This window comes from Rhipicephalus microplus, chromosome 7 (genome assembly GCF_043290135.1).
Source record: "Rhipicephalus microplus isolate Deutch F79 chromosome 7, USDA_Rmic, whole genome shotgun sequence".
In the NCBI taxonomy this organism is placed as follows: domain Eukaryota; kingdom Metazoa; phylum Arthropoda; class Arachnida; order Ixodida; family Ixodidae; genus Rhipicephalus; species Rhipicephalus microplus.
Window position 1 is genome coordinate 68807544 of NC_134706.1, and position 12969 is coordinate 68820512.

The 12969-nt window shown below is 42.7% G+C and overlaps 1 protein-coding gene across 5 annotated transcripts in view; it reads right to left on the minus strand.

Moving 5' to 3' along the window:
• Positions 1-12969, minus strand: part of LOC119180223 (small G protein signaling modulator 3 homolog) — a 53682-nt gene that overhangs the window by 37833 nt on the left and 2880 nt on the right. For all 5 annotated transcript variants that reach the window (XR_012884925.1, XM_075869249.1, XM_075869248.1 and 2 more), the window contains exons 2-7: positions 9007-9194; positions 6084-6150; positions 4668-4801; positions 2792-2989; positions 1552-1686; positions 636-831 (exon numbers count right to left, since the gene is read on the minus strand). Coding sequence is in view for 4 of the 5 variants with exons in the window: in XM_075869249.1 (XP_075725364.1) it covers positions 636-831; positions 1552-1686; positions 2792-2989; positions 4668-4801; positions 6084-6150; positions 9007-9194 (918 nt within the window). In the remaining variant the exon portion in view is untranslated. The remainder of the gene's footprint in view (positions 1-635; positions 832-1551; positions 1687-2791; positions 2990-4667; positions 4802-6083; positions 6151-9006; positions 9195-12969) is intronic.

Below are 12969 nucleotides of genomic sequence, written 5' to 3' on the forward strand. Positions count from 1 at the left end.
TGTAAAGTTCTTTGCGCCGCGTGGCGCACGTGTCTCGCGCAGAAGCCACATTTTTGGTTCACAACTATCGAGCAGTAGGCAGCGTTGTGCTCGCGAGCGTTTTTCACCACTATCATCATCATTATGATTAGAACGGTGGCACCAGCAGTGACGCCTGGTAAAAAGCCTTGGTGGCGGCACGGGAGAAGTGAGCTGCTCTTTTCAGCTGGTGGCGGTTGGCGCGTATGGTTCTCTCTAGCAGTGGGTCTGCCATAGGCGGCACCACGAGCCGTTTGCGGTGGGCCCTCGTGGTAAGTCAAGCGTTGTCAAAGCAGCCTTGTGTGTGTTCTTGTGTTTGTTATGTTTTCGAGTGTTGTGTAATATTGTGTAAGTTTGTGTGGATCACAATTGATGGTATAATAATTCGGCTGACAATATCGTCGTTCTAAATTGATTGGTTCAGTCCGACCGTGTCTACTGTGTCCGTTCACTCCAAGAGCGTGGGGCTCTCCACATCATTTTTTGTTGTGTGTGTATGTGACAAGAGCTGTCTGCCAGCTTTGTGAATGGCAGGAATGATAACAGAAAAGACACAGAAAAATAAGAGAAGCACAAGCATGAAATCAGTACACAGGGTACGATGAGGTACCACCCACCAATGTCGTGCTCCTTGAGCAGAGCATCCAGGTCTGGCAGGCAGGCGGTCACCAGGGCCCTGAGCACGCGCTGGTCAGCCTGCACCCCGGCCAGAGTGCTGGAGTAGTAGGAGGCCGGCAGGATGTCCTCTACGATGGTGCACAGCATCCAGAAAGCGTCTTCTTCTTCCAGGAACAGCAGCAGGCTCGCCGCTATCTGCAGTAATGTAGGCAACAATGAGAGAAACAGCAAAATGCAAAGATCAGGAGAAGGCACTCGAAAGGATCCACCCGAACTTTTCTGTCTTTTTTTCTTTAATACTCTCAGGGTACAATTTACATTGAAGAGGGGAGGAGCAGCAAAAGTTAACACATCATAGCTATTTGGTTATAGATACAAAATATGTAAATAAAATATCCTGATGACACCTTTAACAAATTTCAGTTATAAGAACAAAGGAGAAAGTATGCAAACTGAATAACACAGCAATCAAAACACTCAATTGCCCCGGGAAGTGTTACAAAAGGAGATCTCTCCATACACTGCCAAGAGAGATAAAATAAAAAAAATGTCATGCACAAAAAGTAACCACTTGTAAAACAGAAGCATAGCAAAAACATACAGAACAATTAAAGGTGCAAAACAAACACTGAGCGATGTTGACTTGAAATGAAACTCTGAAGTAAAATTTTGAAGTTAATGATGCTTGCTGAGTTATTGGTGAAGTATAGATATGTTTGAAATGTGCACACTTCATTACCAGCTAGGCTTGCTTTTGGCGATGGAACATGCCGTACTTATAAAACTTATTCTTTCTATACACAGCAGCTGTGCGTGATTTTTTAGGCGTGGACAATTGGCTTTTGATATTACCGCAGATGCCTCTGGCTTGACAACAAGGAGAGTTAATATGGATGTAACTTTTGTGACATCTACCATGCTCGTGCCCTGGCAGTATCCGATGTCCGGGTAAAGCCAGGCGAGTCCCCGCAACACCCGCCGCAGACGCGGAATGCCCGTGCTGGTGGCGTGCGAGAAGCACGCGTTGCTTGGCATGGTGCGTAGAAGGTCCTGCGCAGAACCAGAGGGTGACATTTCAGTCTCGTTGTATGACTACTGTACAAAATGAGAAAAAGTGCAGAATGAGTTTGCTGGGACAACATTGTAGTATCATAAAAGAAGGCATGTTTGAAGGAGGTAATTCTTGTCAATTGCAGTTTGAATAGTGCTGAATTCGTTTTCACTGGCAGTTGTGATCAAGTGTGCTGGAAGCCCTCATTGGAAACCTTGACATAATACCTCCAAAAAACAGGCACTGCTTTGGAGCTTAATTGATCACAATTAAGATACTAATGGGTATCAGCTTAACTATGTTCTCTGTGGTAGCAGCTAGCAGAAGACTGTGACACTGTATCCACCAAGCCTTCAAGGCTCTCATTAATGACTTGGCAATGCTTTCTGTGAGCACTAATATAAGCAAACAAGTGTTTTGGTCTCTGGCTAATAAAGATACCTGTCTGTGGCTTCCAAATGTCTTTCTAAAGAGCAACAGATCCACCAATTTTTCGACGTTTGCTGATTTCAATAAAATTGTCAGCACAGTTGCTCTCTTGTACTCTGGTGAATAGTGCCCGAAACAACTGCAATTAGTTTAGCCTTCCCAGAAACAAAGTTGAAAGACTGGTTGTGAATTTGCAAAGTGCACCCACTAATTAACTAGAGGCTACCCCAAGTTTGTGAAGCCTACCTCACTCAGTGCTAGCCAGCAGCCATTCAGTGTTGATATCATAGCTGAAATCAGTGCTATCAAGATCTAAAAAACTGTCCCAGCTTCCTATGTTGTAAAATGACGCTGCCCATTTAGCACACGTACTGTGTTTACGTAACGGTGTGGTAAGGCTGTGATGTCATCGTAGACCTTACACAAATCGGATAACCGTTTAAGTTTCGGCGCATCGGTCCTAGGTCATTTGAATATTAATCCTGACCCAAGTAAATTGGGCGGCCTATTGATTACAGGGCTGCCAATTCATTTTCGAAACAACGATGTCGTAGTATAGTTTGAAAAACCCCGTAGTTACTGCCATTTAAAGCTTTTGTGGTCAGTGGTATAGGGCCTATCTTTCGAATAACAACACCAAACCAGAGGTTATAGAGCAGCGCACATAGTACACACCTTCTCAATCTGCTTGGACGTGAGCAGGTGGTCATTTGCGGAGGCCCGAACAACCTCCCGGTAGGTGAGGCCAGCTTGTCTCTTCTTACGGGCTGCTCCCGACAGGTGCATCCACAGCTGTGGCCGCAGCGAGTGGGGAATGCCACCTTCGTGCAGCAGGCCTTGCAGTTTGGGCGTGTGTGGCAGGTGTGGCTCCACCTGCCAGGCATGGCAGACACAGATGGTACCCACAGCCCGAATAGCGAAAAAAATGACACATTGGCGCGGGCTCACACTTTTTATGTACTTTCCACAGAAACAACAGTGCACCGTTCAACCTCTTTACGAAAGACATGCTCTGGGCAGCAATTCTTCTCTTTGATATGAGATGTCTGTTATAAGCAGGGTACTTTGTATGTATTTTCTTATCAACCTGAATTTTACTATAAGCACACTGGTGTTTCTTATACCCATTTGTCTCTGATATCAGTGTTTCTTATGAAGAGGTCCAGTTTCAGTTTCAGTTTATTGCTTTAAAAAATGTTACAACATCAACAAATATACAGGCAAAAGTTCCAAAGTAAAAAAAAAGTGTACTGGGACCTTCAGTTAATTATACAAATATATGGGGTAATAACTAACACAGCAAGTGAACAGAATAGTATGTAGCAAGATCAGTACGCATTAGATAAAACGTCTACAATTACATCTGTGTACCACGACAAAGCGCAGCAAGAGAAAACTAAAAGTACAAGTAAAAAAAAAGTCGATTTGACAACAGGTATGACATGAGTACACTTAGTACAACTGTAATAATAAATTAACCTGACATCCTAAAATTATTCGTGTGCTTATGACATATGAATCGCTTTGCTTATGGAGCTGAGGACGATAGGTATGCCTTCTCAAAAGCTTGCCACCTCTGATGTCACACATATCGTGAAATTTTCATGCATGCATGAGAAATCCGAAGATGATGTACTGAATTATTCTTTCTTGATTCTGCATAGTCGTCTCGTCAATAACAAAGGCATCACTGGGTTCAAATTCATAACACTGAAAATGTACTGTGTTTATTCTCCAAAGAGGCAACCACAACTGTAAAATGAGGACCCAGTTGGCAGATGAAAGATATGTTAAATGAGAGTGCACACAAATATATCAGGTGACAGCAGGCTGTGGCAAGTGGATCAGTACATACACAACGTTGGGATAAATGGGAGAAAAGTCGGACATCGTTGAACCAGACATATCAATTCACTGTGAAAGAGGAAGGAAAAGAAAGAAAAAAGAGATTAGCAAGTTCACATTGAAGCTTGTAGATTCAATGCTGTATGCAACTATTTATATGCGATCATGTCAAAGAGTACCTCAGCCATTGTCATGCTGTTGCTAAAGGGTGGGCATCGGCACTGTTTTCAGGCAGAGAGCCAAGTTTGCATGAAAGTGACAAATCAGGGAGTAGGAAGGGCACTTCGCAGGCAATTTGAAAAAAATCTTGTGAATTGACATGATTTACAAAAGCAGAATAAAGTAATGTTTATTTGCGGCATGCATCTCACACGGTTGCAATTTACAACCACAGTTAGCGAGTGAAATCCTCATTCGAGGTCAGAACTGGCATGCTGACCTTTACAGGTAGTTACAAGGGGGCATTCTCATGTTGTGCTGGAGCCACATAAACTTGCCTTGCGGGCTGCAGGTTGCCGACTCATGCTATAGACAAAAAAGCTTTCAGAGCCTTTACCAAACTGGCATCACCTTATCGACAGGGGTGAATACTTCCTGATAGCAAAATAATCACAGCTTAGCAACTGCTGTTGCGAGTTACAGTATTATTTCCACTCAGTCAGGCTCTGAAGCTCTCATGCGCCCATTGCGCAGCAGCACAACACACCTTGTCCCAGGTGAGGTCTCCAACTTCATTGTTGTGGGTGAATTCCAGGTACGCGATCCACTGGAGCCTGTGCTGGGCGTTCTCCTGAAATGGCTCCTCACTGTCAACACCGCGGCTCGTCTGTTCGGGTCCATCTGCAACACATGACGGATGGTGATGCAACGTTCACGTTCACTCAATGAACAAGTGAAAACAAGCTGGAGAGGCGCTCCTTTCGGAATGCAAGCAAGGGCGACAAAAAAGGTGATAAAAATAAAGAAGTGCTCACATGCCACAAGAAAACCACAACGCAAGCCAATCACATCAAGTCAATGTTCTGCTTGGGAAGATTCGGACACCTTTGCTATCCTCAAGTTCTTCACTGTTGTTCACATCAGTTAAATGACACGGCTATAATGATGGTTTCATGATAAAAAATGACAAATATACAAACCATAATGACGACAGTGTGACGACATACACGACACCTTCACTTTAGATTTAGCTACAATAGACTCTCAGTAAACGGATATCTGCTAAACGGAACTGCTACTTAGATAGAACAAGTGCTCCCGACAAGATTGGTATCGCACTTGTATTCTGCACCCTTGTTCACCTCTCGGTAAACGAAACTCCTGTTAAACGGAACCTATTTTCCTGGTCCCTTTAGGTTCAATTAATTGAGAGTCCACTGTACTCTTACTGTCAGCTGCGTACAAAGTGATCAATCTTATCCCTTCTAAAAGATAACCAAGTTTGACTAACCGTTCAAGCTACAGATACGCACACTAAATTGTGTGGGAATTCCACGCAGAGTAAAATGCGCAGGCTTATACTTAAGGCACAGTTTCAGCAAAATACATTTTCTGCAATGTTATAAGCGCAATGCATTATTACAGGTCAGCTTTATTAATCATAATATTATCTGGGTTTAACATCCAAAAACTATGATATGATAATGAGAGAACGCCATAGGGGAGGGCTCAGGATATTTCGACCACTTAAGGTTTTTTAACGTGCACCTAAATCTAGGTATGCAGGCCTCAAGCCTAATCGCCTCCATAAAATATCTCGCCACCACTGCCGGGATTTGATCCTGTGACCTTCGGGTTACAAGTAAGCTTTACTCGGTACTGAAGGTTTAGGGCAGCTTATGTTCTCGCTTATTTAGTGCATAGACAAGACAACTGCTGGTCATTAGGGAAACTAACTGGATTCCCAGAGAAGGCAAGCGGGTTAGGGTGAGACAGAAAGTTAGGTGGGCAGATGAGATTAAGAAGTTTGCGAGTATAAATTGGCAGCAGCAAGCACAGGATCGAGTTAATTGGCGGAACATGGGAGATGCCTTTGTCCTGCAGTGGACCTAGTCAGGCTGCTGCTGCTGCACGTTAAGCACAATAATTATATGCATTAAGCACAATAATTAATACACCTCACCTTCGTCTTCTATCCTGAATCCAAACTCATCAAAGCGGCAGTCATGGTGGCAGCCAGTATCTTCAGGCTGAGTAAGACACAAAGCACAGACACTTCTCACCATAGATCAAACTAATAAACAGTTCGCCTCAATTACTCGTTCCTTCAGTTTTTGTGAAACAGGTCTGCATACCTCATTCCTTTAACAGACATGTCCGGCATGTAATACTTGTAATGTTCATGTAATGTTAATGTAATACTTGTAAGCGGCATGTAATGTTCAGTTCTCCATGTGTAAAATACTGGCATTTGTAAACTTTCTTTTGTGTGTAAATGACATGCCCTTTTCTAAATTACATTTTTGAATGAATCCCAACTAGCCTTTGGCTAGGTATTCAGATGCATTTCTTTACACTGTTGTATACTGTGCACTATTTTTATGTCAATAAAACTAAATTCAATTCAATACTATACTTGCTCAATATTCGTCACTGAATGAAAAGGAACTGCTCATAGAGGCTACTGAGGCATTAATGCTAGTCTCACACAGTCACTTTCGATCACATCAAACATAGAATGTGCAGACTTTCTCGATTGTAATTGGCTCCTTCTCGCAACCTGCATAAGGAGGCCAATAACAGTTGGGAGGTTTAATACCGTTCGGGCTTAGTTGTGATCAGCAGTGCGCTACGTGACTCCAGTATGTAAAGCCGTGTCAAAAGGCAAACATAATGTCATTTACAGCAATGACATTTGTATACTGTCACATGGAAAAACTAATGACATTCACTGAAAACAATAGTTTCCATCGAACGGGCTTGCTGAACTTGATTTAATCAAACTTGGGACAAAATGCAGAATCCAAATTCCACAGACCTATAAAACAAATTGCTAGAGACCCGTATTTTTCCATTCAGTGAATTTTAAGATAGTTTGTTTAATTGCAACAAGCAGCTGTGCTGTTCTCAAACCCTTTCATCATGTCAGCCATGTAGTTTTTCACATCTATCTTGGCTTGGTTTATGTTGTGCAGATGCGAAAAATTCTTTTAAAATGGGCAAGCACATATCAAGAGAGAAGGCATACAAATGTTTAAAAAGTTGTGATAGCTTTCTCTCTCTCCAAACCATGAAACCGGAAGCATTTATTTTGGTCACGGGCAGCACATAGAAAAGACGACGTTAAGTTCGCCTGGTGTCATTTCACGCAGATGGCATTACATTTGCCGAGTGATGGGGGCACAAGTCAGAAGTTCAGGCGTCAAGCCAGGCAGCAGCCACACGTGCCTCGTGTGTCCGGTAAATGCCACGTAAAAACGATGATAAATAGTTCAAGGGGGTATTACAGGCTGCGAAAATGCAACCGTGCTTTTCAGTCAGCAGGAATGTTTGTCAATACCTCAAGTGAACAATGAAAATGCTTCAGAGTATATTAAGATTGTATATGACGTTATGAGCTGGAAATAAACTTTGCACCCTAAAAAAAGACACAATATACAATGATGAGATGTGGCTGCAGCTGTTACACTCAAACCTCGTCAAAACGAACCTGGATACAACAAAACATCGGTTATAACAAAGCAAATCGACAATAAATACAGGTAGTCTTGCAATAGACATAGTGTTAAAAATGTACCTTTATAACAAATTTTTGGTTGCAACGAGCTTATATTTGTGTAAGATTCAATTTCGTTAGAATGAGGTTTGAGTGTACATGCTAAGCAACGAGAAAAGTAGGAAAAACCTGCCGCATAACTCTTCAATACAGGAGCTGTGTGGAATGTTGAGTTCACAATCAACCAAACCGTGCGACAAAGAGAATACTGCTGCAGGGGCAGTGAGAACAGAGGGGTGAGCGCACTGTTCAGAGAAAGACATGGGAACCAGAACCGAGGGACAGGCAAGGGAGGTTACACATCTCTACGCTGATTCAAGATACGGCCTGAACTGTGCATGAATACATGTAATGAACAAATGGACTGATAAAAATTGGGACAGTTTACCAGGACTGAAGTCAGTTGGCTATACTGCAGAGGCAGAAGAGTCAGCGGTGTACAGTACTTAGTAATAAAAATATGGAACAGTGCATGCAGAATAAATTGGAATTAACACTGTTTCATAAATGATCGCAAAGCTTGTTGTAGTAACACTGTATCAGGATCTCGTTGGTCTGGAGCACTTTGTTGTTGTTTTTATTAACGCATGAATGCATTACTGGCATTCTATCAGTGCATTATTATGTTACTGCTGTGTTATGCTTACCCAAGACAAACATTATTTGACACTGTTTTACTTGCTTTGCGATTGCCCATATTGATGTTTATACCGATTTCGCACTCTGAAAGGCTTACAGTGTATTTCTACTAAGTGTGTAACAGTATTTTAGAAAAAGTGTTAAGAAGAATAAAAGAAAGTCAGGTGTATGCAGTTTCTGAAAGCTCACTGTTTTCTTTCACAGGTAGTTCTTTATTGTGAAAAGTCTGAACGAGCGGCGGCCGCACTTCGGGCTTTCGGCAGCTATGACGCGGCGAGGCCACAACACACAGTGCGAGCACTCGCCTGCTCACTGGGACAACCAGATTTACATTCTCCAGAAAAAAATTTAGGAGACAAGCTATCGTGGTGATTTGTAGCACTGTCAGAAAAAGGCCGCCTTTTTCATGGTTAGCGAGCATAAGGGTTGGAGAGCAAGAAAACAAGGTGACAAATGTTTACGAAGAGCTTTGTTTTTTTTTCTTGTTGTCTTTTTTTAAAGAGGTATGTACATTACATCGAGCACCATTTCTTATTATGTAATCTGTAAGCTTTTTATTAAATACCCTCCATTATTCTAGAACTTCATACTATTTTATAAAGCCACTAAATTCTCCTCCAATCCCCCACAGTGGGTGTGTGCCACAGTTAATACGTGAATGGCAACAATGGCTGAAATACACGGCGCTTGCCTGGGCGAGCGAGGCCAGCAGGTCTTGAGGCCACATGGACGGAGTGAGAGCCGAGAACGGACCTCCGGGTGCCGGACTGTAGCCCTGGGCCGAGCCGCTGCCAAATAGGTTAGCGCTGATAGAATCTCCGCCACCACAGTCACTTTCGCCGCAACGCACGTCCTCCTCATCCTCGGATAACGTCTCCACTGCACAGCGGTTAGGATCAATCGGCAACATATCAGCATAAGAAGGCACTGCTTTAATGCTTTCTGCAGCCTTCCCTCTTCAATTCTAACACGAGCGGTAAGCTAGAGTTCCAGAATAGATGTTCGGTTTCACCTGAAAGCCATTTTAAAGGCTAGAACTAGGAGACAGAACCAATAGTGGCACGATTAAAAATTAATTAAAAACTGTAATGTAGATCTATAACCAATGCTGCACATATAAGAGAGGATAATATTGCGCTGAAATATTTAGGAGCCCTCCCTCTAGTGTGAAAATTGAAGCTCGGTGTTTACCTGAACAACTACTTCTTCTTTCTATCTTTCCAACAAATTGCATATTGTTCCTTCCCTCCTCCCTTCTTCCTTTTTCCACGTTAGACATCGAACCATAGTTCACGCATTTAGTAGTGCAACACTTCAGCTGCCCTAGGCAATAATGACAGCCGTGGGTTCTTTACGAGATAACAACAAAATGTGTCAGCCTTAAATGACAAGTCACACCAACAAAACACTGTCATATCAGAAACGGCTAATCACCGATAAGCCCACAATCATGAGAGCGTCTATTATTGGAAAACGGCACGTGCAATATGCGCATGACCTGCACACGTTGGAGGATGATGCTTCCGCACACTGCCTGGCATCAGTTTTTTTTACATACAATGCCGCCACCATTTAAACCTACCACTCATAACAAGCTTCACTTTGAAAGTCCGTCAGGATGTTCACACAATGCCAGCAATGGCAAATGTTGGCTCACTGTTGCTGGTGGATAACAGGGGCAGCTAATACCTCTACACATAACACTTCTGATTAAGAACATTCAACTATTCCTTTTCTGGTTCTCACACAAGTGAAGTATCCACAACAGTCAAGTTCCAAGGCATCAAACTCGACCTTTGAATTGCTGCAAAGTTCACCAGAAAAACAAAAAAAAAAGGCATACGAACAACGAAAGCAAAGAGTGAGTCATTGTTGATGTCGCTACAAAAGACTTGCTCATTTACCTGACATGGCTTTCTTAATCAAGATTTCATCAACTGCGACCTCAGACTTCAACGGCGAATAGCGCCATATCACGCCGGCAAAACGTTGCGCAATGGCTTCGAAGTATCCTCTTAAGTGCAAGCTTCCTATGCATAGACTTGGAAGTGCACATTTTAGTACCTCTAACTGCGCCCGGCATAAAAGGAACGCAGGTAGCAAAGAGCAGCTGTTGCTGCGCACCCACTGAGCCGCGCAAAAGATCTCACCACTTGGGGGCTCACAATTAGGATCGATATTCTGCAAATAAATGGTGAATCGTAAAGGAATCATTGAAAGCAGGGAAGCTGACCATGTGCGGACAGCCCCTTAAAGTGAACTAAATAAAATAAAATGCATGACAATAACAGAGGCATGAATATTAATGGCATTCAGTCTTTGTACTCAAACAGCCTCTTCCCAGTTTTGCACTTTGCTAATTTGATTCACATTAGCCCCCCCACCCCCCCCCCCCCCTTTTGTAGCTGTCATTGCCAAACATCTGAAGCTATACTTTGAAAGGCAGTCGTAAGAAGAAATTAATTCTTTTCCAAAGTGCAGTGTACTGCATACATTAAAAATTCCCACAAGCTGAACGTTGTAATAGTACGGTTCAGTAAAGTGGACCAAAGTACTTATTCAAAGCCCTGTACAGTGTGGATATGAATGCCCAAGATTACAGTAAAATTAATCCTCAGTTTATTATTGTTGCAAACACTTGCCAGTAAGTACAGTGATATCATCGATGAAATCACTGATGACAAGTGCTTGGAAATAGCTCATACAACTCACTGTGTGATCCCATGACACATGTAAGTACATGAGCCAGGTCACTACGTTATAAATCATCATAATTTTTTGAAGTAGGGAAACATCCAATATGCCATTATTAATCATTATGCTGAGAAGCGCAGTACCTGCAATGCACCTGTAAGGCATGTGCGATTTGCTGATGCTGTGGCTGACGACAAAGAATTAAACTGAGGCTTGTGTAATGGGTTGGATGCATTCAACAGGCCACTCATTACGCTATTTGCACTGCATGACACCTGGTCACACAATTCGCATTCTGCGATGCCTGGTTTTTATTTTACTCCTCCACCACGCTGCATCACATATGTTGATGTCGTTCCTTTCCGACATATAGCCTGTATAGAGCCTGTATAGAGTCTTTGTGTGAAGACATTTAAAGCACAGGCATAGCTGTGGTAGGAATAATGGGCTGCCACGAGAGGGCCCAAGTTCGAACACTGCTACATGCTCGATATTTTTTTATTTCATTTTTTTGCTTATTTCGCAGGATACTGGTTACGGACACTGGTGGTGGACAACTACAGTGCCAAAAAATGGTTGTCATGATCTCTTAAGAGCTTTTGCTGTAAAAACAAGGTTGAGGAAAGGACAACGTGAAACCTAGCTACTTGAATGTCAGTACCTGTACAGGAGGTCTGACAAGTTGATGAACAGTCGTATTTGAATTATGATAAAAGTTAGGCAACAATGCAGTAAGGTTCACACTGCCACTATTTACAAAAGCCTCTATACTGTTGTAGAAAACTTGCTTCACCCTCATCTTATTGAGGCAAAGGCTTAACTTTTGTTTGCCTCACGAAACATTAAAAGCAACGCTGGCCTAAACATGAAGGCTACAAAAAGTCACGGTGATGTCACTGATAGATCACAGAGGATCAATACAATCGATCCAGAAGAGAAAGCATAAGACGAATGCGGCTTTTGGAATTGTGTCATCTTAGGTGAATGCATCAGGGGAGATTATGAGACTGTTCACAGACTGTTCTGTAAAATTTTAGCAGGCTGCTAAGCATATAGGATGACGAGCTAATTAGTATGAAGAAAACGAGCACCAACTTTCCATAACGTCGCTACTGAGTGCTCACTCGTTCTTCTGCAGTCCTGCTAGTTGGTTCCCCCCGTTGCATTTGGTAAGGTTACGCCAACTGGCCTACAACTTCATTCCTGAAGTCAAAACAAGCTTGCATTTGATGAGCAGGCTGCAGCACACGCATGCTTGGGTACAGTTACACCTTTGAGCTATTTAAAAGGACACTAAAGGCAACGATTAAGCCGAGGTTGATTGTTGAAATAGCGGTCCAGAAACCTCGTCGTTTAACTTTTGTGCCAAGAAATGGCCTTTTTTGAAATAATATCGCGTTTCAGTGGTCCTCCTCGGGTTAGCGCACTTCAAATTACTCGCCTCAAGAAGCGGACAGACTCACGTCACTGTTGTCATGCACACCATTGCCCGGCTTTACTGCGCGGTCGCCGACACGAGTAGACAGAACGAAAGCAGCGGGAGCCAGAGCAGCAACAATGGACATAGATCAATTTCCTAATTTCCTACCATTTTCTCCAAGATGGCAGACGTGTATTAGTTAAACTGCGCCCAGCTAGATGGCCCGACCTGTCCAGTGTAACCACGCAAAAATAAAATTTTTTGAACACTCACACCATTCCCCACAGTAACATCCTGCGGTACTTTTTCCACTAATCAAACAGAAACAAACAAGCAGTATTTTATTGCATCTCTTGATGCACGGAAGGTTCTTTATTAAGTGCAGTTAGATTGATTACTAGTGATTAATTGTAGGCAGTTCGTCTGATGTCATCGGTATATCTTTGAGAATGTCCTACTACGGCACATGTACCTTAATTTCTCGGTAAGTAAGGCATTGCTGTTGATAATATTGTCGTTTTAGATGTTGTCATACATTGA